This window comes from Sycon ciliatum, chromosome 1, assembly GCF_964019385.1.
Source record: "Sycon ciliatum chromosome 1, ocSycCili1.1, whole genome shotgun sequence".
Taxonomy (NCBI): domain Eukaryota; kingdom Metazoa; phylum Porifera; class Calcarea; order Leucosolenida; family Sycettidae; genus Sycon; species Sycon ciliatum.
The window spans coordinates 16608334-16635878 of NC_088643.1; the positions used below are offsets into that span (position 1 = coordinate 16608334).

The 27545-nt window shown below is 46.8% G+C and overlaps 1 protein-coding gene across 1 annotated transcript in view; it reads left to right on the forward strand.

Moving 5' to 3' along the window:
* Window positions 1-27545, forward strand: part of LOC135815196 (uncharacterized) — a 47771-nt gene that overhangs the window by 3639 nt on the left and 16587 nt on the right. The window contains exons 3-8 of the mRNA XM_065328461.1: window positions 2830-2979; window positions 4413-4530; window positions 5024-5309; window positions 5928-5994; window positions 6800-6839; window positions 7515-7563. Of these exons, the coding sequence (XP_065184533.1) occupies window positions 2830-2979; window positions 4413-4530; window positions 5024-5309; window positions 5928-5994; window positions 6800-6839; window positions 7515-7563 (710 nt within the window). The remainder of the gene's footprint in view (window positions 1-2829; window positions 2980-4412; window positions 4531-5023; window positions 5310-5927; window positions 5995-6799; window positions 6840-7514; window positions 7564-27545) is intronic.

Here is a 27545-nt window from a genome sequence, read left to right on the forward strand (position 1 = left end):
TCAGCGCCGGTAACAGGAAACGTCGGAAGAGAGATCCCGTCGACTCCAGAACATTCGTGATCGGCAGAGTCAGCCCCGGTCACAGGAAACGGCAGGACAGACATCGCGTCGACTCCAGAACGCCCGTGATCGGCAGAGTCAGCGCCGGTCACTAGGGGTGTGCGGATAATGCTCGAAAAGGTGGCAGATTCTGCTCGAAAATCAGTGAAATTGGCAGAACCATACAAACCTATGGCGGGCAATTCCTCGAATTCTGCTCCATTTCTTTATCCACATACCAAACATGCAGGAAACTTACCAAAAAAGTACCGAATTTGCCAATTTTTCTGCCGGCATTATCCGCATACGCCTACCGTTCACAGGAAACGTAACAAAAAAATTAAAAATTAAAAATATACAAAAAATATTAACGCCGTAGTAGTGCAACAGACGCTACTTCAGTATCCTTTGGCGCTAGCCAGGGTTCACACGGCTTTGGCACGTCACATGCATGATGAGCAAGCAAAAAAGCATAGCGTAGGGCCCTGAGCTTCCAAGCTCTCTCGTTTGGTATTTGTTTGTTTGTGTGTTTGTTTGTTTGTTTGTGTCACGCCTGGCGCTATCCTGTATTGACGGCAAAAAATCATAGGGATGTTATAAATGTTTCAATTCTCCTATTTTTTTTTCCAGGCATATCCTGGGATTCGAACCCGCACTATCGCCCTACATGCATTCCCCCATACACTTCGCATTCATACCCATTCATCCAAGTTGCTTCACGTTATTATCTTGCGTTTGAAAGCCCTATTTGAATATTGCGGGCAGCTGTATGTGGCCAGCTGTGTTTGATGGTACGGTACGGGAGACAGTGTCGTATTACCCTCGATCGTACCTGTCCCGTACCTATCCCTACCGTACCGTACCAGCAAAGACGGCTGGCCACAATGCATATTCAAATAGGGCTTTCAAATGCAAGATAATAATGTGAAGCAACTTGGAAGACTTAGTATGTATGCGAAGTGTATCGGGGGATGCATGCAGGGCGCGATAGTGCGGGTTCGAATCCCAGGTTATGTCTTTAAAAAAAAGGATTTTTTTAAAGACCGGGGGATGCATGCAGGGCGCGATAGTGCGGGTTTGAATCCCAGGTTATGTCTTAAAAAAAAAAGGAATTTTTCAAAGACCGGGGGATGCATGCAGGGCGCGATAGTGCGGGTTCGAATCCCAGGTTATGTCTTAAAAAAAGGAATTTTTCAAAGACCGGGGGATGCATGCAGGGCGCGATAGTGCGGGTTCGAATCCCAGGTTATGTTTTTACAAAAAAGGAATTTTTTAGAGAATTTATAACATCCCTATGCTTTTGTTTGTCTAGGTCATCAAGGCAAAAAAGCATAGCGTAGGGCCCTGAGCTTCCAAGCTCTCTCGTTATTCCCGTAGCTATGCAGAAGACGTTACTTCAGTAACGTCTGGCGCTAGCCAGGGTCCACACAGCTTTAATTTGGTATTTGTTTGTGTGTTTGTGTCACGCCTGGCGCTATCCGTATCTGATGGCAAAAAAGCATAGGATGTTATAAATTTTTCAATTCTCCTATTTTTTTTCAGGCATATCCTGGGATTCCAGCCCGCACTATCGCCCTACATGCATTCCCCCATACACTTCGCATTCATACCCATTCTTCCAAGTTGCTTCACGTTATTATCTTGCGTTTGAAAGCCCTATTTGAATATTGCGGGCAGCTGTATGTGGCCAGCTGTGTTTGATGGTACGGTACGGTACGGGAGACGGTGTCGTATTACCCTCGATCGTACCTGTCCCGTACCTATCCCCTACCGTACCGTGCCATCAAAGACGGCTGGCCACAATGCATATTCAAATAGGACTTTCAAATGCAAGATCACAATGTGAAACAACTTGGAAGAATTAGTATGTATGCGAAGTATATCGGGGGATGCATGCAGGGCGCGCGATAGTGCGGGTTCGAATCCCAGGTTATGTCTTTAAAAAAAGGATTTTTTTAAAGAATTTATAACATCCCTATGCTTTTTTTTGTCTAGGTCATCAAGGCAAAAAAGCATAACGTAGGGCCCTGAGCTTCCAAGCTCTCTCGTATGTCCGAGATCCAATACCTGCGGGGTCCTCAGGATAATTGCCTAACGTTATATCCCGTGGTATTTTTTTACTAGAGCCACGTGAACCCGTCATGTGTGAGCCATGAATAAGGGGAGTGGTGGCGTGGTCTGGGATGCTCTGCCGACCTTGGGTCTCGGCTTCATCACAACCAGGCACGCCAATAGCAGAGAGAGAAAGAGAGGGAGAGAGAGAGAGAGAGAGAGAGAGAGAGAGAGAGAGAGAGAGAGAGAGAGAGAGAGAGAGAGAGAGAGAGAGAGAGAGAGAGAGAGAGAGAGAGAGAGAGACAGACAGACAGACATGTTATATCCATGGTACGTGATGCTGAAGAGTTTGTACAATGGCGCTCACCTAGTACGTACTCTTACGCTTAGTACAGACATTGTTCTAGGCACGATTGTATTGTTCCACAGTGAATTGTGTTCTGATAAGAAGCATCTCTTATACTAAGCACACTTTGCTGTTCCCATGTGGATGCATGCATCTTACCAGAGCTCCACTGTACACTGTAAAATTTAATGACTTTGGCATACAAGCATCTCCGTACTAGTAAAAGTAGCGAGGCTTCCATCAGTTTCATAAACAGGTACGAGTAGAGCCCACACGCTGTCTCCCATTAACACTGCAATAATTCAACTCATTTCACAATGATTAAAACATTTCAGCAAATTGCCTTCATCAGGTTCACAAACATCTCCGTGTTTTGAAATATCCTCCAACAGGTGGTGGCACGTTGGATCGCAAATACCCCGGCGCTGTACATACTAACATGCCACCGCCTTCCACTGCATCGCCGATCGAAAGGCCGTGTAGGCCTGATGTGACGCAGGACAGCATTGTCAAGCTGCTCACGGATACACCACGAGCCGTGGGTAAGTACCAATTGACTCGGAAAAGCTACTGGCCCTTCTTCTCAATCAAATAGGGTGTATGCCTGCCTGCATGGGATTTCAGTAGCCAAACATGTGCCCGTGGCAAGTGAGTGGAGGCTTTAGGAGCTGCATCCGGAGATTGATCCTTGAGTGTGGTGGCATTCCGGTAGATGTGGAAAACTCGCCTTGAGTCTCATGCGGGCCGCGGATTTTCATTATTTATTTTTTGAATTTCAATGTGCCCATGGCCAATTTTGATGGGGAGCTAGTGGACAGCTGCCGGAGAGTCGTGGAAGTTTGAGGGAAGAAGTTTGATTTATGGTGATGCTTTGAAGTCTGGAAAAGATGTACTACCTCCGACAAGCAAAACTTGGCGCGTTTTTTTACTGCAAATTACTAGAAAAAACTCACACTTTACAATCAAAACTAATGATTGACTCACCGAAATTCAACTTTGTATTGCTCAACAAGGACATTAGAGACATCTGTTCGGCTGAATCACTCTCCTCTGATTCAGAGATCGCAGTTTCGTCTGGAGAGGAATTGTTCCTGTTTTGAGACGAAAGTGCGACTAGAGCGGATTCAGTTGCAGCAAGTACCTCTGTTGTATTCGCTCTGAAAATCTCAATGTCGCTCCTGTGTGCTGTGCTTGAGCCACGGTATCGAGGGTAGTCGTTTCCGCCGCCACTATCCAGGTTGACGTGGTAAGAACTGTGCAACACCTCCACAAGCGCATCGACTCCAACTGTTTTGCCGGGTTTTCTCGCCAACTGTCCAAAATTGCCTGCAGCAATTCCTGGCGATTTTCCTTAGCCACCAGAGACGCATCGCTCTGAAAGACGCTAGGATTGTTTGGCATGGACGTATGGACTCTGTGCTGGCGGAGTGACCAAGTGGAGAGAGAGAGAGAACTCCTTGGTTTTCCATTGCAACGCGAAATCACGACGATTCTCCTTCGCAGAATGGACGCGCGCACTGTTTTGCTGGTACACGAGAGACTGGCTTGCCTCTGACTAAGTCTGAGCCATGTGCCACTCACCAGCCTGTGGCTTGGCTTCCTGCACCCGGTTGCATGGAGCTACAAGTAGGTCGTACCTCACACTCACAGCCTTGTGAAGTTGTGGTACCAACACAAAAAATAAAAAAACGCGCCAAGTTTCGCTTGTCGGAGGTAGTAGGACAGTCTCTGATGGTTTGATTACTACACCATAGCTCAGAAGTCAGGGCATCTCTGGCCTATATGCATATCGAATGTCCGCGGGTGGAGTCCTGCTGGTGATGGTTGATCCAGACTCTAGTTTCTGAATGAAACTGATGGTGTGAAATTTGCTGTTTCTGGCACTGTTGCCGGCATTGCACTAAGACAAGTCTGCCTGCACCGAACTACCACATCATTCTTGTTTGACATCATCTACTTCCTGTGTACCATGTAGCTGATCAATTCATCACTACGGTGTCATCGCAGCTCCTCAGCGACACGGCTTCGTCTCGTGTCACATTCCGCTATCACATGAACGAGTTACAAGCATTCAGCATGATAGCCAGTGAATGGTAAGATATGCTTGTATCATTGTGAAGATATATACATGTACTAGTGACACGGTTTTTAGATTGTTCACACCTTCGGGAACGGAGACAATAATTATTATTTTTTACTTTACTTTACACCGAGGAGCTTTGAGGAGTTGTGAGAATCTTAGTGTACTAAGGTCACACTCAGCATGTTCTTGTGTGCAGCTCGTACATCGTTCCAAGGCAAACTGAGTACAGCTTGACTGCACAGCATGCGATGTGTGTACAAGGTATGTGTGGTGTGACCTACAAAAAGGAAACTACCTCTACACACGCCGGACCAAGAGAGGGAGTGATGGTGGGGCACTCTCGTGTTACTTTATGGTACTCTTGATTTTACCGACAGCATTTAACTCTCCTAGTGACCGTTGCTTGACTCTAGATACCAGAGACGTACGTGTATAACCGTCTCTCTAGACGGTTCTCCGAAGTCTGATGACATTTTGTACTGTACGCTCTTTCGTTGTCACAGCTTCACAGCTGCGTTGCGTGCCGATGCTCTTGTTGACTTCATCGAGCCTAATGACATTGTCCCATTGATCCAGTCTCTTGTCAACGAGGCCAGGCTAGCATCGTTTCCATCCTTTTTCCTGCGCCAGCCTCGCTTGCCACCCTTCTACGTGTCGCAGCTCCGCGGGCTTGGCAAGAAGCGGAAACGGAGAGGTGCTGCCACTCAGCGCCGCTCACACGGTGCTGGTCATCGCTTGAGAGCACGTCAGAGCAGTCAGACTTGTGCCCGCGACACCAACGTCCAGGATGTAAGGTCCAGCGTTGCTCCTTACTCGTATTATATCTATGCCATTGCCAATGAGTCTCATGCGAACTGTGAATTTTTTTATTGCCAATGTGATATTCAGTCCTCTGCTATGTTAACATGTCACCTGTTGATTCAGTTGCTGGTGACACTGGGGAGACAGGAGAGACTGATGCAGGAGAACAGTATGCTGCACAAACTGTCATCACTTCCCCGCAAAGCAATACAGCGGCCCTCGCAGATTCTCCTGTGATGACGCCTGCCCCCCCCCCCCCCCATACACACACACACACACACACACACACACACACAGCGCAAAGCAGTAATATGAACTGCACAGTACAGTGTCGTACTATGGGCCTCGGTGCTCAGAAACGGCGATGGTGTAGTTCATATACCATGACTGTGGGCGACGGATATGAAATTTGGTGCACGTCACAGCTGCATGCTTAACATGACGGGAACGGATACGCTCTCACCCTCATTGACAGTGTCACATGGAGCACATGCATAATGAAGTGTAGGGAAATGACACGTTGTACTGTGTCTGTTATTCTGCCATGTCATGGCTGACCAATACGCATAACATCATGTTGGCGTCCTTTCCCTGTGTGCCTTGCAGCCTCTTGCTAGGATCAATTTCCGACAGCTTACTGATGCCCGCGACCGGCCCATATATGACTATGAAGGTCAGCATTGCTAGTATAGACATTGCAAACGTGCATTTGAGAACATTCGTGGATTTTCTTGTGCCAATGTATCGTATTGCAGTCAGAGCTAATGTTTCATCGCACATGTTCCGTTCTCAGGAAATGTTCGAAGCTGAGAAGCTGGCGAAGCTGGCGTACTGAAAACCAACCATCAATACATGTCAAATTGTTGTGAAATTAGGTCCTGCAGGCTGTGCATGAGGATGTGCATTGCAGTAATAGTGGCCTGTTGTAAAGCCTACACATGTTGAAGATTTATTATAATAGGTAGACATAATTTCAGATCCCAGAAAATGCTCTGCTGTTGCTGCATCGTACACACAGACAGCATACTCACGGTAAAACATGTAATTTTCGGTGTAACTTAAATTTCGGTGATTTCGGTAGCCTGAGAAACCAGGCACCTAAATGTAAATTACACCTAAAAGGCACTAGAGTATGCACTGTATGTGAAGGGAACGCTGGTCACCTAATTCTAAAATTTGATTACACCTGAAACCTGGCAGGTTCCTGCCACCGAAATTTTAATGCACCTAAAATTACAAGTACATGTTTTACAGTAATTGTTTGTTAGCCACTGCTGCATGTGATGGCATGTGGCGAGTGGCAACATGAGGTGATCAAATTCCCAGCTGAAAATACGATTGACTACTATCACTTTTGGTCCCTTGAATGACCAGCATAGATGGTAATCCCCCCCCCCCCCTCCCACACACGCAGGTACAATTTTCACTTCAGAGTCCTCCAGCCTCAAGTTCTGATTGGTGTGCCTGTATCATTGCAGAAAATGCTGGTCAAGGAGTGGTGGCCTACGTAGTTGACACGTAAGTAGCTGATTTTCACTGAACCCGCCTGGGAATACTATTGTACGTCCCGCACGCTGACTACTATTGTTCATGCTCACTAAATCTGCATTGTAGTTGCAACTGCGGGCAGTTACTCGTACGGTAGAACCTGTCACGGCGACCACTCGGCTAAGGCGACCAGCTGTCCAAGAAGACCACTGAAAACAGGATCAAGGGATGCCATTTCCTGTCAAATGACCCTGGATAAGGAGACCACCTGGTAACAGGGACCACATTTTGAAGGTCCCTTGTGCGGTCGTCTTAGACCGGTTTCACTGTATATTGCAGTGTATTTGGCCACGTGGCGCTTGACCTCAGATTCACAGTAGACAACCGGCATAGTACTTATTGGGCCTGCGCAAAATGTATGATTTTGAAATTAGGGAGGACAGACGTAAACTCATTCTATACTGCATGAGCCAAAGCACGCCTAAACATGCATGTATGATTGTGGTCTGCAGAGGACTAACCCGGCTGTGGTGGTAGCCTATGCAGATATGGTCCAACCCTTGGCAGCAAAACTGCACAATCCTATGAAATTGTTTAGACGTGACACAAATCATTGCTACGGCCACCCCAAATTGGAAACCCAGTTCAAACTTATGGCAATATAGTCTGATCAAAGCAGGACCTTTTCCTGTGTATTTTCTGCAGAGGTGTGTTTGGAGACAGTACGGACTTCACCCCAGGAAGCGTTGAGAGGGTAAGGACATTGCTGTGATGTATGGAGCTGATGCCTGACAGGTAAGTCGTATAAAGCTTAACCGGGGGACTAGTTTGATAGTGGTAGAGATGTGTGTGCAAATAGACTTCCCTTGATGACCACTTTTCACCAGAAAATATACGTTTTAACTTTATGCGAAAATGTGACAATGCAGGGTAATCACTAAAAATTACCCTGGCAATTGGCAATTACTCGAAAATATTTTTGCGACCATGCACATGCTAACTTACAGTGATAGGTGCCCCCTTTTCTCAGGCAGCGGCATATTTTGAAAGAAGGCTGTTGATTGGCAGCGGCATCAAGCGCTCTACCACCTGACTCCGCGTGTGAAGGTCTGATTGTCCATGTGTCCATGTTGCATGCAAAGCAACTCGTTTTCTTTCCAGCTCTGGGCTATGGCTGGTGCTAAATTCTCACCAGCAACCTGGTCCCTGCGTTCGAATAACAGAAGTTGCTTTTTGGAACTTAAAGACTACATTATGTGTAGGGTGCTGAAACCCATTTTCTAAAACCACGCAAGAAAATAGATTCGACTGGTTCGCGTACCGGGCAGGTCAAGAACAAGGAGTCGTACAACTCCCTGGTCAAGAACCAAGGTGAGTGGAAATGGAATGTTCTGTTCAAAGTGTGATAAAAAAATCATGGTTCACATTCCGTAGGAACGCCACCACCCCCAAGGATCAATGTGCAGATGCAGCTCCTGAAGCGGTGGGAGGTGAGTAGATCAGACCCACCAAAGTGATCAAAAATCGAAAATCCCATCCGCTGCATCCATGCTTCCCCCGTGTAGTAACGTTAGATAAAGACGCTAACAGCACAGGTTGTGTGTAGAATGCTAGCAGCACCGAGTGGCATTGAGTTGCATGTCACAGCCTCACGTATGGTGATTTAAGTAGTTGTGTATGTGGTCATGCCAAGAAGACATGCTCATAAATGTCGATAAGGAATAAAAGACTGGCTACATGGATTGTTATCATCAAGCTCGTGACAACCTCATGACACTGCGTATACTGTGCGGGTGCCCCGTGGTGCTATGTGTACTGCCAAGTTGTGCCCATGGCACTGTTTTGCCAAGGAGCCTTGCACAGCCATGCGTTGCAGGTAGTAGGTCTACAGCTGATCACGACAAGTGACAGGTCGAGCGAGTTTGCTGTAGCTGAGAGCAGTCACATGTTATGTGTCGCAGCATGCATGCACAGTCACTGCTGATCTAAAGAAGGTCTGCTAAGTCTTAGGCGGTTCATTTCTTGGAGAAGACACCTAGGTAGGAAAACAATATTGAGCTTCTAGTTGAGGTACTCTAGCACGTGTCTAGTTTCCACTCTAACTTACTGCAGAGTTCCAACTGATACGTGTGCAAAGCAAGTTATCAGTATTTCTGACAAGCCCGTACTGCTTATGAGCCGTGACTGTGCAAGGCCGGCATTATATCCGCGAGCACCGCTCACTAAACGCCCGTCTGCCGCAAGCTCTGCAGCGTGCACTGGGATCTTGAGAGTCGGCAAGGCTTCCGGTGATGCCTGGTCAATGATTCCCGACCCAGGTGTGATCAGCGGAATTCAGGCCTTACAAACAGGATGCTTGTGAAAGCAAAAGCCATCAGTTGGTGATCTGCTGTGTCGGTACATGCTACCTCCACGGCTGATCATGCTGTTTTTTGTCTTCGCTACATGGCGTGGAGCAGGTGCAGCGTGCCGCTTATCACGAAGGTCTGAAACATTAGTGTTTCCCTGTCTTGTCGGTGTATTTGTACTGTCATAAAGTCGCTTATCAAGAAGATCTAAAACAATCAGGCTGCCAAGATGTGTGTTTGTGTGTATGCGTGGTTTCTTTGTCAAATTTGGTTGTGAATGGAAAGCTGGCTGTGCTACAGCATGGGCATGGGTACTCTCGTGTCTGTTTTGATCGTATCTAACAAGTTATTAGAAATACATGCCATAGCTCGTGTGAGAGTCAGTCAGACTGACATTTTTTGCATGTATAGGTATACCATCACCTTCAAGGTCAATGTATCGAGTTTACCATGTAACTCGGTGTGTGTGGGGGGGGGGGGGGGGGGAGGGGTACATGCGGCATAATACCAAAGTGGTCAAAGAGCAAAACTCCCATCCACTACACGCATGCTACTCTGTGTCCGCCAATAACGCCAAGGTCACTGGTATTATGTGTACCCCCCCCCCCCCACACACACACACGCACACCACCACCACCACCACCACCACCACCACGCACACACCACCACTACACACATACACTCACACTCTTCTAAGGAAATGGAGTTGCGTAAGCGAAAACTGCTACAATGGTCCATGCACATTGCCAGCAGCATCTCGATAGTCTCAAATAGAGCAACACTGGTCAGAATACATGCCATACCAGTATCTAGCTTGCTCACTGAATGTAGTACTCACTGTCTGAAGTAGCGATGAGTGCTAACGTGTGACCATGTACAATAGAATGCACACGGCAAGATTGCCAGCCTGCCCTGTCGCCGTCTGTTCCTTTTGGAGATGGCCCCGTGGCTGCTGTTGTATCCGTTTCGTCTCATGAGAATATGCCTTATCGCCTTATCGGCGTTGTATTGTCACATGCCGCTCATTGTTCATGTCAATGCAGACAGTATGGGAATGTGAAAAACAGTACCACTGGTTTTGCTTTGGGTGGGTGCCAGGCATACGCTAATAGGAAAGGGGGTGTGATAGTGGTTGCACCAGCGCTTGGCACACACACAAATGTCTAGCCGCTTACAATGACTATGAGCTACATGATTGCACGTGACTTGTTTGCGTTGCATCCGGACAGTTTCAAATATAGAACACAGGTCCGTGAGATATTCCGGGTGCTAGCGGCCGTTGTGAGTTCTCTAGGAATGTCGATGAGAATGTTCTCGCCGTTTACACTTGCAATCACACCCGTAACACTGCCAAGCACTGAGCAGAGTAGTCCCGTCCCATAGGTGGTCGGGTCCTCATGCAGAGTAGCGGCGTGTTACTCCGCACAATGGTGCCTCGTCACACCCACGCACGCGTGCACGCCTGACGGGCACAGCACGCGAGCACTGTCCCAAGCCATGACAATACGGCTGTCATGTATACTGGGTGACACATTCTGAACAGCATGTCAGAAAGCTGCCAGCACACGTCTTGATTATCTATTTCCATTGCCCTTGAGGGCTCATCACTTGTTGGTTCTGAATACGCAGCTAATCCCTACTTCTAAGAGTAAACATGCATCTGTTCTGGATCCAGAACAATGGGATAACACATGCATGCAGCCGCACCCAACTCCACACGCTGAGAAGTGGCGCATCCACCCCAAGAACTTTCCAGAAAGAGGTGCACGCACGTGGAGCTACTCCAAAACGAATGGGTTTCTCTAACAACACGTTTCGTGTGTGGGGATGTTGGCTGCACTGAGTCTCCTGTGAATGAGGCTACAGCCTAGACCACAATACTACATAGTGATTGTATGAGTAATCTATGAGTAATCACGCTTGAAGAAGCGTTCACATCGGTCACGCAAGAAAGACTGGCCGCCGGAGTTGTTAGCTCCTGGCTAAACGCAGTCCCCTCACACTTCCAGAGTGTTGCTGCTGCTGCTGGTGGTCAATCAGCCCCTGAGCTACCCGTGATCGACACAAAGCTGGCCTTAAGAGTAGTGTGGCTGTGGAAGTCCATCAGTTGGTAATCTACTGTGTCCGTACATACTTGTCTTTTCCACAGCTGGTCCTTCATGTTTTCCTTCATGTTTTCCTTCAAGTGGTACATGGTGTGAAGCAGATGTAATAAGGTGCTTATCACGAAGAGCTGAAGCAATCAGGTTTTTCAAAACGTCGTGTTTGTGTTTTCCTGTATTCGCCCTGTCGAAATGCCATGTTTTCGGTTAGTAAATGGGAAATAATCCGCCCATCTCTCGTGTTTGTTGCGATTGTACCGATTGATACGGCATTTCGCGGCTCGCGTGTGGGTCCATCCGGTTTAGTCAGACTGACGTGTTCACATCCGTAGACACACCGCCGGCCTTGCGCGTCAATATATGATGTGCACACTGTGAACTGAGCAGTCGAGAGGTGTATGGATCAGTCCCAACTGGGTATGGGCAGAGACCAACACATTCTAGTCATACACAGCACCGGTATCACCCTGTATCGGTGTCACCCTGTATTGGTGGAATCACCCTGTATCGGTGAAATCACCCTGTATTGGTGGAATCACCCTGTATCGGTGGAATCACCCTGTATTGGTGGAATCACCTTGTATCGGTGGACACAACAGTACAACTACCAGAGCTCGTGTCGTGAATGCAATTTCGTTGCCCGCGGGCCAGCCCGTCATTGACACATGGGGTGCAAGGAACCCTGCAGTGCTGGTTGCTTGCTACCATCATGATAACACCATAAGGAGTTAAAACACCATGGCACTGCCACACTAGTCAAAACACATTCCCATGATCTCGTAGTCCATACAAGCGCTCGTTTTGTTGCGCAAAAGCAAATACACAGCGGAACTACCAGCAGCATTCACTAATTCTACTGTTTCAAGTGCAGCCAGAGGTTTTAGGCTTTCCGTGCAGAATTAATACAGAATATGTGTTTGTGTCTAGTAAAATATTTCCCAGTGTGGCATTGTCGCATACCGTGCCATGCTCGTGACCATCTACCCATGTTCTATTCCCCAAGAGCTTGGAGCAGAGGGAATTCTTGTGCCCAAGCAATCTTCATGTCATGTCCCTACGTGTTATTCCACCCACACATGTGATTTATCTCCTTGGCATCCGGGAGGCCTCGAAAATAGAACACAGGCACTGGTAAACAGAGCGGCATGTCATCAAGAATGCCAGGGAAGTGACGGTGGCGTCTCATGCTCCACGTCCACACCCAGTTGCGGCTTGTTGCTCTGCACACTGACGCCTGGTCGCACCCACGCATCTGTGACAGGCACCGGGAGCGCATCGTATGCAGCCTAGCTGCGCACAATGCACCTGTCATGTCTGAGAACATAGAAAATATGCCATATGAGCAGTTCTGGACACGTTCCAGTGTGTGAGCGTACTGTGTTCATCAGTGTTCATGTCACGTAGCTGTTCGCTTACTATTTTGGTCACAGCAATCTTGTGGCATTAGTCGGGGGGGGGGGGGGGGACCTTTGGTCTAGCAGTCTGCCATGTTGACTTCTCTCCAGTGGAGTTATTTTTAGAATATCAGGAGGGCTGGCTCACTTGGTGTCCTAGCTGCTATTTTGGAAAGCAATGCAATGCCTTTCGTGGCTTAGCCAAAGAGAGTCGATTCCTGAGCTTGACACGCACAATTTCACTGTATTTACCCAACATGGTCACTTCTATATATCACCAGAAAACGTGAGCTTCTCCGAATCTGTCATTTGGTAGCTTAATTAAAATCATGCGAGTAAAGGTCTCAGCTGGTCTGTTTCATGCTCAAATCTCCAATGTACATGTTTTCTAGATACCTGTTCGTATCGTTGCTCTCGCAGCCATTACTCATCTGTGTCTTGGGGTGGTCAGTATCTCCATGGACTTTGCTTGTTCTACTATGAGGGGTGGGAGGTGGCAGGTTTTGTTTCTTGGTATGAAACTGACTGGTCATTGTGGATCACGGCTGTGAACAACAATTGCCATTATTTCATGGTGCGATGCATCATGGGAACAGTCTACATGTACAGTGCTGCACAATGAAGTCCAGGCGCCATGCACTACAGGTTGCTGTGTGCAGCTGCAGGCAGGCGAACACTGGGCGTGCGTGCATGCAGGGTGCTGCGCTGCTCCACTCCTGCCAACACCCGGCCGTGCACACGTACTGGACTTCTTGCCCTTGGTCGGCAGATCACATGTCAACGGGCAGAGCTTTTTATAGATCCCATGACAAGGCATTGTCAGGTTCCAGATTGCGATCGTCATAAAAGGCTGCAGTTGTCTTGACATGTGATACACTGCTGCATGCAGTATGTTACTATACCAAGCAGCCTAGTCTGCTGAATGACACAGTTCACATACAACATGGGTGTGGACTTGCTAGCAATAGTGCCCAGTCCTGCAGCCCTGCTAGCAGCAATTTGAGTGTGCTTTGGTGCGGATCACGGCCTATAAAAGAGATCGTTTCAGGGAAAAAGGCACAGTTTCAACCGATGAGCAGTTTTCAGCTTGTACGACTCTCTGAGACACAGCTGTAGCAATGGGTCAGTGGATCTTTGCGATAACCATTGCCATTATGGCAGGAATGCATCTAGCTAGTGCAGGACCAGTGGTGTCCCTTAAGGTTAGGAGAAATGTTGATGTGAATAACACGGGAAGTGAAACAGTATGCAAAAATGGACGATTGTTTTCTGCAATAGATGACACACCATTGAATCTTCACTGTGGACGCTGTCCATATGGAAAAGGTGGAAAATGGATCGCGGAAGAATTTGAAGTGATGATATCTTTTCGTTGCTGTCTGGACATCGTCGAGAGGCGTGAGAAGGTGCCGCATTGCTATGTACCAAGGAAGAGGAAGGTAAAGTGCTCGTGTCAGTGTAGAGGAGGACAATTACATCCGGTCACATTTAAAAACTACAGCTCCGAGGTCATGTACAACGGTGCTACCTACAGGAAGATTTGCGCCGGTGACTATTCTGATCTACTGCCTGATGGAGACAAGTAGACCATAGTCATTGTGTCATTGTGAGTTGCCAATCTACAATTCAGGCAAGAGCAAGGAGGAGCGCAGGCTATCCGTTCAAATCAGGTAAATACATTCCTTTCTAATCCCTGATTGATGCTGATCTGGAGCTCTGTCCAGCCAACTCGCAGTGCTGTTGGACTCTCAAGCTGAAACTCTATGCAGCCCCATGAAGCACACTTTGATTGCAATGAAAGCAATGGCTGTTCATGGCGTTCTGCAAGACAGTTGTTCATGGCAGCCAAACATACTGAGTTGGGCAAATCTCTAGCCATTGATTGCAAATGCACACTTTCATTAGTATCCTTGTATGCTGCAACCATCTCGACAATGTTAATGTTGTGTTGATCGCTGCAAGCTGCGAGCATGGCGATGTCAAGATTGGAACACTCAGTCTTGTAATACAATGTGCCACAGCGTGTATTTTCATGCGATAATGACTTCCGCATTATACTCCGTTTCCTGTATGGATAGGTATGGATCCATAGTAGTATGGATGACCATTTGACTCAGTCTGTGGGCAGTTACGTTCCAATGGATGCCGATCCTGACTGACTCTCACATGACCTAGAAGTTTCTCACTTTTGAATGTCATTAATTTTTTTAACGTTACGAGTACATAGTGCTTTACTTGCTGCCATATCATACCAAGCTCATTCTCATTGCTTTCTGGGCATCTATTTCCACCTTGACTCTAGATAGATGAGAACTTGAACAGACTTCATTATCTACAAACGTGAACAATATTTCCGATTCTCAACTTCACTGTGCGCTTTGATTCAGCCACCTATGGTGCAGGGTTACCATTTTTTAAATACAGCATGGGATACTGAAAGAGCTGGATATAATTATTATACCAAAGGCACACAGGAGGTGTGTATAGTTTGTAGCAACTCCGTGGAGTCTCTTGCTCAATGCAATCACCACGCCGACTTGTGACTTGTGAAACAGCAGGATATTTGCCAAAGCAAAGGTCTACAGTAGCGCACACCTCCTTTCCTTGCACGGGAATCTGTTTCAGCCAGATGAGCTGCTATACCCATCCCGGTTTTCTTCCCTTTTCACAACTGTAGCAGGATAATACCAAGACATACCATGGGTTGCTTATTGTACAGAATTGTCCCGGCATCCCACAAACAGGCCATGCAAATGCAAGTCTTTGTTTCTCCAAGTCCAGTGCAGGCCAGCACACATCTCCAAACACTTTTAAAAAGGCAAAACCCACAATGAGGCTTGGCACAAAAAGCACCAGATTCATTAGCCAAGATAACGTTTTAGGAAGTCATGTGATATTCATTTAATTAAAGGATTCCCACGTATCAATATGATGATCACATGGAAATCAATGTTGTCTTTCGAATTCCATGGTGTCCATCACAAGCAAATAGCTGTATAAACAGGATAGTGCCACACACCCCAATTTATGTCCTTGGTATTAACTTGGTATTAACCCTTTAAGAGCCGCCCCATACTTGAATGCGTCGTAAACGACGCATTCAAATGCAAAACTTCAAAAGATCGTAACTCCGTGCAATCTTGCTCAACTCCAGTGATCGAAATATCCAGGGCGAAGAGAAAACTCTCACCTGTCGGGAGAGACAATCCGCGAAGCGCTGCGAGCAACGGTTCCTGAGATAAATCACTCGTAAGTTGAGCCGCGATCGCGGCCATTTCAAAAGCGCGCAGAGCGACTTTAGTATTGAGAATTTTGAGACTTTTCGTCACGCTGGTTTACTCGAATTTGCACGGGTTTCACTGATGATTTTGTCAAGAGTACACAGCGAAAAATTGGAACTCCACGATCGAGTAAAATGAAATATCTGGAGCGGGACGCAATTGGACGCATTTGGGGCATTTTTCGTACTGTCGCAGCGATCTAGCGCTGGATAGACGGTGTGCTGGCTATCATGATCGACCGCATTCTCTTCCTCTCGCGGAGACCTTTCCAGGAAGCCCTAGATTGTAAGGATTGAGTGAGTAGAACTGAAGCTATGATCCAAGGAACACGAAAAAATGCAGAATTTTGAAATTTTCCTGTGGCTCTTAAGGGGTTAACTTTCATATAACTAATGCTGTCTTGTCACCGTCAGAACATTGACATTTGACCAGTGCCATCAAATTGCACGTGTATTAATGGCTGACTCATCTATCATACCGGTACATCCTGGACATGGGCTTATTATTTGGATTACTAATACTTCGGACGTATCAGCCGCACAAGCTGTCGCTCACGCTTGGTCTACCATGGCTCGGCGTCTGTAAGAATATGAAGTTATTGTGCTTACTGAAGTACAGTACTATCGGGCGCCGAAGAACGACCAGGCTAGAATTTCACCAATTTTTAAGAACGGTCTAGGCTGGATGTTTTGCAGATAAGAACGGAAACTGTAATGTACACTAAATGCACATTCAGACGTATAACTCTGCATAGATGTACATAACATTATAAGACTGTACCATCGAACAAGAACGAAACGGCTGTGTGGTCGCTAAAAATAAGAGCGTGGCTAGGCTGTAATCCTGACCCCCAGTTCTTCGGCGCTCGAGAGTACTGTACACTACCCAAGGTAGCGTTGGGCCAAATGTTATGTGCTAGAGTAAACTATGTGATAGAGCAGATCATCTCTGCACTACACAGCCTGCCGTCGGCTTTCTGTCACAGTAGCTATTAACAGTTAGCTTCCGGCGCATGTTAATGTGCGCCTGGTGTCCAGCTGGGATTGACACCGTGGCAGGCGCCTAGCACTCCATGTCAACTTGTCAGGTCAACTGAAGATAAATCATCCAGTGCAGTGTACAGACATGATGTTGACACACACTCTTCCATGCCTAGTTCGGTACCCAGCGGGCTTGTTTGACTGAAACAATTTTGTTATACAAAGCATGACCAGCTGGCCCGGCGGCTTTACCCTGTGTTCGTTGTAGATCATGAGATACTCAGTGACTTGCCATGGTAGAAACAAAGAAGTTGTCACCATTGTCATGCATACATCATGTTGTGTGCTCAGTAGTAGAGTAGCACGGTCATTTTCTGCCATCGCAACAACTTGTATGCAGGCCACCAGCAAGTGTGCGTATATAAAAGCGAGATGACTTGAAAGAAGGAGGCAGTACCGGGCCGGCTGAACGGTTCTTACATTCAGTGGGGTTCGGCTAGACCACAGACCAGACTGTAATCATGCGGCAGTGGCTCTGTGTAATGGCTTTTGTCAGTCTTGTGGGACTGCACATGGCTAGTGCAACACCAGTGATGGTAACTGAAAGACCAGCAGGTGAATTGAATGATCAATCAGAGGCACGCACTACTGAAGACCCTGAAGAATCAGCAGATGGGTCTGATGAGCAACAGAGAAATCCTACTATTGAAGCTCCAGCTGATGTGATCACTGTTGTACCAGTAGGTTCCACAGAGAAATCAGTAAGTCTGCGACTGATGTGCAGAAATGGTCAGCTTTTTCAAGGAGATACCAACATGGGACGTCAGTGTTGGCCAGCGCCATCTCATGAAAGATCAACCGTTGGAATCAATGAGCGAACAGAATATCCCACTTCCAGACTGCCAACAGTTGCTCCCACCACTATACCTGTGGATGGCATTCCGAGAGAGGAATTATCACAGAGAGGCTGGGTATGCAAACACGGCTTTCTTTATGAACGAGATGGCCTCACCATTGTTGGTCCCTGCGGCCCATGTAGGAAACGAAAATATCAGAGCGTGTTCGCTGAGGAATTTGAGGTGCTCATATCTGTCCGTTGCTGCCGGGACATCAGTGACAAGAAGAAGAAGGTGCCGCATTGCTATGAACCAAGGAAGAGGAAGGTAAAGTGCTCGTGTCAGTGTAGAGCAGGACAATTACATCCGGTCACATTTAAAAACTACAGCTCCAAGTTCATGCACAACGGTGCTACCTACAGGAAGATTTGCACTGGTGACTATTCTGATCTACTGCCTGATGGAGCCAAGTACTGAAGTAGACCATAGTCATTATGAGATGGCAATCTACCATCCAGCGCTGCACGCATGGGCGTAGTAGAGTGCAAGGAATCCGCTGGGACCAGCCGAGGATAGTCCCTCTTCTCTGTAGTTTTAACGGTGCTCCGCACTGTTTCAAAATACAATTATGGTACTACTGAGCATTGATCAGTGTCTCCATCAAGCTGATTTTTGTCTTTTTCTTAGTAAAATTTGAAAAATAGGAACTGATTAGTATAACTTGTTTAGGCGAACAATCAGTGAAGGAAAGTAAAAAAAAGTAAAAAAGGAAAGAGAGAGGGAGAGAGAGACAGAGAGGGAGAGAGAGAGAGAGAGGGAGAGAGAGAGAGAGAGAGAAAGAGAGAGAGAGAAATAGAGAGAGAGAGAGAGAGAGAGAGAGAGACGTGTACCCTACTCGGTCAACTTTCGGTGCCGTGGGGCTTGCAAGCTTGGGCTCCGTGACCCACTCATTGACTCAGTGGCATTTTTGCAGAGTTGTGACTGCATATCCCTTGCATGGATTTCTTAGTTCGACATTACCTGAACTACAATAGTATTGGTAGTGAAGAGGATGAGCCGCACAAGCTTCCACTTATAATTGGTTCACTATGGCTTAGCGTCTGCAGGGCTACAAAGCTATTGTGCTTGCCTGGGTACACTATCCAACTAGTGTTGCATCACCCGGTATAGCCTACAGCACGTTATGTGGTAGAGTGTGACAGGAAGATTATAGTATCGTTTCTGTACTATACAGCCTGCTGTTTGCTTTCCATCACAGTGCCTATCCTTGGCTGGCTTCCAGTGCATGTGCGTGTGCTCGGTGTACGCTTTAGGGCTGGCACTAGTGCAGGTGCATGACACTCCATGTCACGTTGGTTTTATGTCTAGAGATGGCTCGGCCAGTGTTGTGTACAAGCACTGTATTGGCAATGTGTCACTCTCACATATGCCTTGTCCGGCATCCAGCGGGGTTGTTCGACTGGAGCTTGGCCCGGCCAAAGCACGAGCAGCGTGACCCGGCTTGCCTTGTGCGACAAGCTGATTCCTACATTTGACGCATGGAGGCAATCATAACTGTCATACACGCTGTGTTGTGCATCGGGGTAGCAAGGCACCTAGATGTGTTGCCGCATCATAACCCTGCCAGTGACAACTTGCATTCAGTCCTACAGCAAGTGAGCTCATACAAAAGCGGGATGACTTGAAAAGAATGGGCAGTATCAGTTGGGCAGTCATTACATCCAGTTGTGTTCAGCTAGAACACAGACCCAACTGTAATCATGCGGCAGTGGCTCTGTGTTATGGCCTTTATAAGTCTTGTGGGACTGCACATGGCTAGTGCAACACCAGTGATGGTAACTGAAAGACCAGCAGGTGGATTGAATGATCAATCGAAGGAACGTACTGCTGAAGACCCTGAAGAATCAGCAGATGGGTCTGATGAGCAACAGGGAAATACTACTATTGAAGCTCTAGCGCACATAACCACTGTTGTACCAGTAGGTTCCACAGAGAAATCAGTAATTCTGCGACTAATGTGCAGGGATGGTCAGCTTCTTCAAGGAGATACCAACATGGGACGTCAGTGTTGGCCAGCACCATTTCATGAAAGATCAACGGTTGGAGTCATAGAGCGAACAGAATATCCCATTGCCAGACTGCCAACGGTTGTTCCCACAACTGTACCTATGTATGACATTCCAAGAAGGGAATTCTCAGACAGGGGTCGGAGGTGCATAGCAGGTAAGCTTTTCATCCACTACACCTTCACCGGTCTGCGCTGTGGACGCTGCCTGCATGGAAAACGTCAGAACTTGATCGCTGAAGAATTTAAGGTGCTCATATCTGTTCGTTGCTGTCTGGACATCGTTGACAAGACGAAGAAGGTGCCACATTGCTATGTACCAAGAAAGAGGAAGGTAAAGTGCTCGTGTCAGTGTAGAGACGGACGCCTACATCCGGTCACATTTCAAGGCTACCGTCCCAAGCTCATGTACAACGGTGCTACCTACTTGAAGATGTGCACTGGCGACTATTCTCATCTACAGCATGATGTAGTCAAGTAGACCATGGTCATTGTTAGATGGCAATCTACCATCCAGCACTGCACGTACGGGCGTAGTAAACTGCAAGGAACTCGCTGGGACCAGCCGAGAATAGTCTCTCTTCTCTTTCGTTTTAAAATGACACTCTGCATAGTTTCTAAAATAGCCTCGAAATACTGCTGAGCACTGGTCAGTGTTTCACTCAAGCCAGTTTCGTCTTTTTCTCCATAACAAATAAAATAAAAACCGATTTACGTGTACATTTCACATTCACATTTCTCTTGCATGTTTGTTACTATTGTAACAAAGCACAGTTACCGCACAGTTACCGCACAGTTACCGCACAGTTAGGGCATGTTCAATTGGTCAGGATCGGGATCGGGATCCAGATCTCAGATCCGTTAACTGAACACTTTATTTTGGCCCTTGACTGTTGCCATGCTGACGAAGTGTTGACCCAAAAGGGTGAAAGTCGTACTCATTGCGCGCGTCGTACAAAAAGTCAACAAGCTCTATTTCGATCCACGTGTGCGTACCACAATGTGTGCAAAAATGATTTTTATCCGCCATATACGCACAAAGGTCACATTTGGATCCGTTGGATCCGGTCAACCCTGCTCCCCGAGGTGGGTTGACCGGATCCAAATCCGAAGGATCCGGATCCGGATTCAACCAATCAAAAGGGTGCGCATCCAGTGGATCCGGTGGATCCGGTGGATCGGGATCCAGATCCTACCAATCAAACATGCCCTTAATGCTCTTGATTGCCATAGTTAAAAACTGATTGTAAATAATTGTTGTCACTGGAGGATGCCGCACCCAGTGCACTAAGACTATGAGTGCTGGGTACTGCAGAGGGAAAGGCCACTACAGTCCATTTCAAAACTATAGACGCGCAGTGTTTTTGAAATATTTCAAATTTGGCTGGAACTTTTTGAGAATAGTTTTCGGAATATTGCTCAGGTCCGGTCCACAATTACTCTCATATAGTTTCTAAACGATTGGATAACAGACGCCCAATTTGGAAAAATTTCTGCACAAAGCGATCACAGATTTTATGTGGTATAGATGCTGGCATAACGGTTTTTGCCTAGGTACGCGTCTATAGTTTTGAAATGGACTGTAGACAGTACAACAGTTGAATAAGGCTAGTCCGCTGCAACTCTGGAGTTTTTCATGCTCATATCAGCGCAATTGTCAGGCGCTTTTCGGCTCCACGACCTAATCATCGACTCAGTGCTTGCCAATCTTTCATGCTTGTTTAATGACGACTGCCTAGACTGCTAGACGTGGTGCAGTCTGTATTGTGAAAGTCTGTTTACCTGCATTCGTTTTAGCTTTCCACTCCAGTGCCTCATTTCTAGTCGAATTCAGGGTAAGGGTGCAGTATCAACTGAGCAGTAATGCAATCAGCGGAAAAGGAAGGTGCCGATCTCAACACACGTCTAAACACCACACCCTCTATGTATTGGAAAATAAAGTTCAAACCCATGTGGTCCCCTTTCACTGTCACCAGCAGCTCACACCGGGCGTCTAGTCGCATGGCGACGGTGGTGAGAGGAGCCTACGTGGATTTGTAAGACGTAACAAAACATTGCTTGTTGCAACAACACAGGGCATGTGATGTTCAGCGTGTGTTAACTGATTCTTTACAGACTAGGCAGATCTTGAATATATGGCAGATCTTGAACATGTTATTTCATGTTGGCCAAGAGCGTGGTGGGTCTGGTAAACTAAGTCGTGATTTTTGGGCGCATATTGTTGACAAATATATTTCACTTCCCCCTGGAGTTGGGTGTGGAGAGATGTTGGAGCCTAGCCAACCCCATTCAGTGGTCCTCAGCATGACTTGTTGACTTCAATTCCGGGGGAAAACAAGACTGCTGACTGCAGATACTAGCACAAAGAACAAATACTGTCACGTTCGTGCCAGAAAGTATAATCATAGTCTCGTGTCAATTTGATGATGTCCACACCCAATCTGCTTGGCACTTCTTACTCGTCATACTGGTACCTGGTCGTGCCTACGCATTGTGTTCAGGCGTGCTGAGCTAATTGCGTGCCAGCTAACATTGATGTGACAGATGTACTGCTGTCAGAGAAGAAATGCCACGTTACGACAAAGTCCTTGACACGTGATCTTGTTCTGCGTGCCACGTACATGCCCTTAGTTTCACCTGGCTGCTGAATTCAGTTGAATAGCATGGATGTTTACCATCACCCAGCTGTGTGGAGGGCGTTCGTGTAGGAGCAGACTACCAATGTAACCTTCTGCTGGCATGTCTGTGATTTTTGAAGCCTCGATAGCCAACGCATTGTGTCTTTCCCAAAGAAACCCACAGCCTGTCACAATGTTAGTAGCGTTCTTCCATGCGTTTCCCGGCCAATTCCCTCAAACCGATAGTTTCATTTGAAGTGTCAATTCTGCTGGTGGCACACTTGATATTCATCGACTAGCTTCTCAAACTTAGCAGTTGCGACTTCGGCGGTAATAGTCATGAAGTTGATTGGAAGGTGCGACGTGCTCCTCGTGTGCTCCAGATGGCAGTCGTGAGTCAGTCAAGTGTCAAGTTCGGCAAGAAGCGTGTGTTCCTAGTTGGAACAAATCAACTTCATAGCTTCTCAAGTTTGAGAATTTGTTGTGCTGCTCCCAACGTGGGAGCTCATGCCAACTTGACTTAACACTTGGTTGATGATTCCTTCCACAGTAGTCACATGACATGAGTCATAGGTAGATGAGTCATAGGTAGATGAGTCATAGGTAGATGAGTGGTACGGACATATGTCACGGGATAGCCGACTGGCTGCGACCTGTGGACCACACGCCAGATCCGTGTCGATCTAGTATCATCGCGCTATGATCAGCACGAACTGGCGGGAGTAGCAGCAGACTGTCTTGACAGGCTGTGGTACACCACTGCCAGTGTAGAGCACAGAGCAGCAGCCCGCTGTCATGGCCCACATAAAGTGTAGGAGCATGGGCATACTGGTGCCCTGCTGGTACTGTGGCAACTTGTACACGTATGCCGCCTGGCTACAGGGCAGCATGCTCTATAAAAAGGGACCGTCTTCGGAAAAAGGCCAGAAGTCGAGAAGTAATTTTTAGGTTACAGATCTCTTTCTAGGGCATTGCTGTAAACATGGCTCACTGGTTCCTTTTGATAACTGTGCCCATTGTAGTAGGAATGCAGGTAGCCAATGGAAAACCAGCGGGGTTCTTTGAAGAACCAGCATTTAGGGCAAAGAATGATGACAACGATGGCTACCATGAGAAGCCAGCTAGCCATCCTACTACAAGTAAGGAACCAGTCGTTATCAAGACTTCCCTACCGGTGACTTTCTCAACTACAAATCAACCAGCAGAGTTAATGCATAGCCCAGTGTGTATAAACGGTCAGGTGTATCAAGGAACTGTATACACTGGCGTAGAGTGTCCATCCTGCAAGCATGGACATACTACCATGCGGTATCTGGAATTCAAGGTGTCTACTCGGTGCTGCAAGGGTATCCCTGAAAAGAGTAAGAAGATGCCAGTATGCATTTCTAAAAGGAACAGAGTAAAATGCTCTTGTCAGTGTAGAGAAAAAGGCCAACTGCAGCCGTACCGGATTCCACATCATCGTTACGACCCTACCAGTCTGAAGAGCTGCCATAAAGCATAAGGCAAATGCTGAAGGGAGAGAATGGCCATAGAGTTCTGCTGGTCATCAGCGGATAACAACAAGCAAGGACAAGGACAATGTGGAAGCAAGCGGTTCCAGTTAGTTTTAATTTAAATATTTTTAAACGAAAACTCCCTGCACTGATCAATCTTGATCAGTATGAGTTGGCATTGGAATTTTACCTCTCTTATATGATAAGTAAGTGAGTTGCCATTGCTCCAACGAACCCTGCTGCTTACATAGAAACTGCATGCCTATTTGCCTCTATTCCTTATAGGCCTCCCTGTCTTTGACAGATGGATCCTATGTACGGAGTTGGGCATATGTATGGCTTCTGCTTCTATGAAGCAAATGTTGTTTCTACATCATTAACTTCATGTTGCCAATTTTTTTTAAATGTTGAATTTGACAATGAAGACTATGTGTACAAAAGTAGGGCATTTTTAACATGGCATAAGCTGAGTTCTCACACACACACACACACAAAACTATTTTTAAATTTGTTCCAAGCCTTCCTTCTGCGTAACCACTTTCCTCCATCACCACCACTGCCTTCTTTCTCCCAGCGCATTGCAATCTACTCATACACTCTTCCTTTTTCATTGGCACCGGGAGTATTAGATGTGGACTATGAAATACCTTTTGGATATGGCATTTTCAAGAATTATCATCTATTTAATATTATAATCATTATTTATGCATCATTAACCCTTTCTGCCATATTTTAACATAGCCGAACCATGTAGAAAGTGACTTGAACAGACTTCAGGACTATCATAATCTGAGTGTTTTTTTTTCAATTCTGCCTCTGATTTGAAGAAGAAGTGGAGCGACCCAACCTCAGTCTATGGTGCTAAAGTGCATGGGTTTTTCGCATAAATCCGTGATTTCAAAGGAGCTTTGACTCAGCTTTCTAGGATACTCAGATGTAAAGGATTCCCTGAACTTTAAGGCTAGTATTCGTGGTGTATCGTTACCGTATGTACTATGTCTATGAGTCATGTTCCACTGGTTGTTGTTCTAAAGGTACATGACTGGACTCGGTTTAAGCACGTACTTCATTACCTCGGGCATTACTGCAGGTCTCTTGCCTTTTCTCCCTATGTAATACTCTTCATTGTGTGCTCCGGCTGGTGTATCACGCCAGCTCACTGCAGAGTGAGACACAGGATGATATCCAACATGCCAATACATAGAATAAAGCGAACGGAAAATTGTTGTTGATGCAGTCACTGCGACCCTTATTTCCAGTTATTGTGCTGTCTGACTAATCCCTGGCTGAGCCAATGATAGTTGGTGTACCGTAGAAGTTAAATTGATACCATGCCTGATGATCGTAGTAATACGTGAAACTCAGTGTTGTGACAAAGCTTCCAATCTCTCTCTTGTGTACCATGTGATACAAAAAAGCAATAATTATAGAGAACAAATTCTGCTGTCATCGCCACACTACAACAAAGTCATGAAAGCTTTCCAAAATCGATTTTCCTGTCACATTCATCAGTGGAATGTCGTCACTGAAGAGTATCCGTGCTGAACAATGATTAAATATACATTCAATCAAAACACGTTTTCTTTCAGGATACTTGGGTAGGCACATACTTTTGAATGGTGTCCGCACCCAGCCTGCTGGGGAGGGGGGACTTGTTGTTACTCGGCACACTGGTGTCTGGATGTGCCCATGTACGCACATCTCTGATAGGTGCCGTGTGCTCATTGTTTCTCTCGGACTATGTTGAGCATTGAACTTGAAGTGACAGGCGTGCTAGTGTCCGGGAAGGAACAACACGTGATGGCAACGTTTTCGTGACACACTGTCCAGTTACACGTGTCATGGACATCGCTGTTCCTGTCATGTGGCTGGGCGCAGGCGCGTAACATGTTTAGTATTGTATCAATAATTGCCTCGAGGCTGTTTGTGCAGAACATCTCCTATATAGCCTGTCCTCGTGTCTGATATTTCTCAAATCCATGGCCAAATTACCATGATGTCTTTGGACAAAGCCAACCCCTGGGGTTCCTTTGCGCATGCTGCGTTCCCAGGTTTAATACATTATCTTGTACTCCCAAGAAGAGAGAAGCCCGTCGCGCAGTCTGTCAGTTGACATGTATCTGCCATAATGGCGACTGAAGTCACCAAGGAGAATTCTGAAGTAGTTTTCAAGAGTCCTCTCCTTAATTCAGCCTTCTGTGTTGTATATTGTAACATTTTTTCTTCGTAATTTTAATTCTTGCAGACCTGCATCGAAGCTCCCTGGTTCGAGTCCTAGTGTACAGTGGCGCGGGAGAGGGTGCAGTGATTTCACTACACCATCTTCCGCACCACACTGGCTGTCCGTGGATGCGAGTAAAAAAGTTATATTAGTCTCGTCAAGTAAATGTGTCAGGGCCAGGTCAGCTGGCTAGATCCTTATAGATCGCATGGTTGATCACTGTCAGGTGTCGTACTCTACTCACCATAAATAGCAGCAACCCATGACTGTCTTGGCCTGCGCATGACTTCCACTAGATAGGAATGTATGTACACCAGACAGCCCATCTGCCGTATGGAACAGAGTAGCGTCACATTGGGTGCGGACTGGCCAGCTCCACATGTACACGGCCGACGAGAAGTTGGAGGGGATTTCATCGCTACTATACCAGGCAACCTCTTTGCCACCGGCACACAATCCTAGGTGTGGACGTGTTGCCTCGACATGGACACGGCTGCCTGTAGATGGGACACGCATGTTCTCTGTACCAAGCAACCTATCTGCCACAGGGCACGTGACAAATGAGTGTGGATTTGCTTGCCGCCAAAGGCTGGATGTAATGCCTTGAATGTGCTCACACACAGTTAGCAAGCAGGACTACCTATATATAAAAGAGGGTCACCCATGAAAAATGTGTTGCAGTTGGTGTAGAAGGTTATTAGCCATTGGAGGTCGACATGTACACCCAGTTGCAGCTAACTCAAGTATAGTCATGCGTCAATGGCTCCTTGTCATGGTCGGTACCATCCTAGTGGGAGTACACGCGGCTAGTGGAAGACCAGGGCCTCTCTCTGGACCACCAGGCGCCGGTAGCATACCAGACAATGAAGAAAGCTCCGGACCAAACTTTGCACCACGGTGCGTACGTGGTCGAACCATGATTGGAAATCTGCCGACACGCAACTCGTGCGGGAAATGCAGGGTTAATCGACGCAAGGTTGTGGAAGTTGGGACGAAGGTTTTGTCTGTTCGATGTTGTAACATAATGCAGCTCCAAGAGAGTGATAATACAGTGGCTTATTGTACCTCCACGAAACGATTGAAATGCTCCTGCGTATGCAGAGATGGAAGGCTGCATCCATACAAGTTTCTGAAAAACAATACCAGCTTCTTTCTGCCAACAACCTGCCTTCGTCTGAAGCTCGCGCTCAAGGGGAAATAACAGGAATAGCAGTTGGAGAGGTCAAATACCACAAGGCTGCAAACACGACTTGGTGGCGTGCAAGAAATCTCGGTGTATCCATGTGAAGCAAAGCTGAACTCTTCGCCACAGTGGTCCATCTGAATCGTGGAAGTTCCCCACACCCATCACTCTCCACTACCCGAGGGTATGTATGGTTCACTGGTTCGTCATGC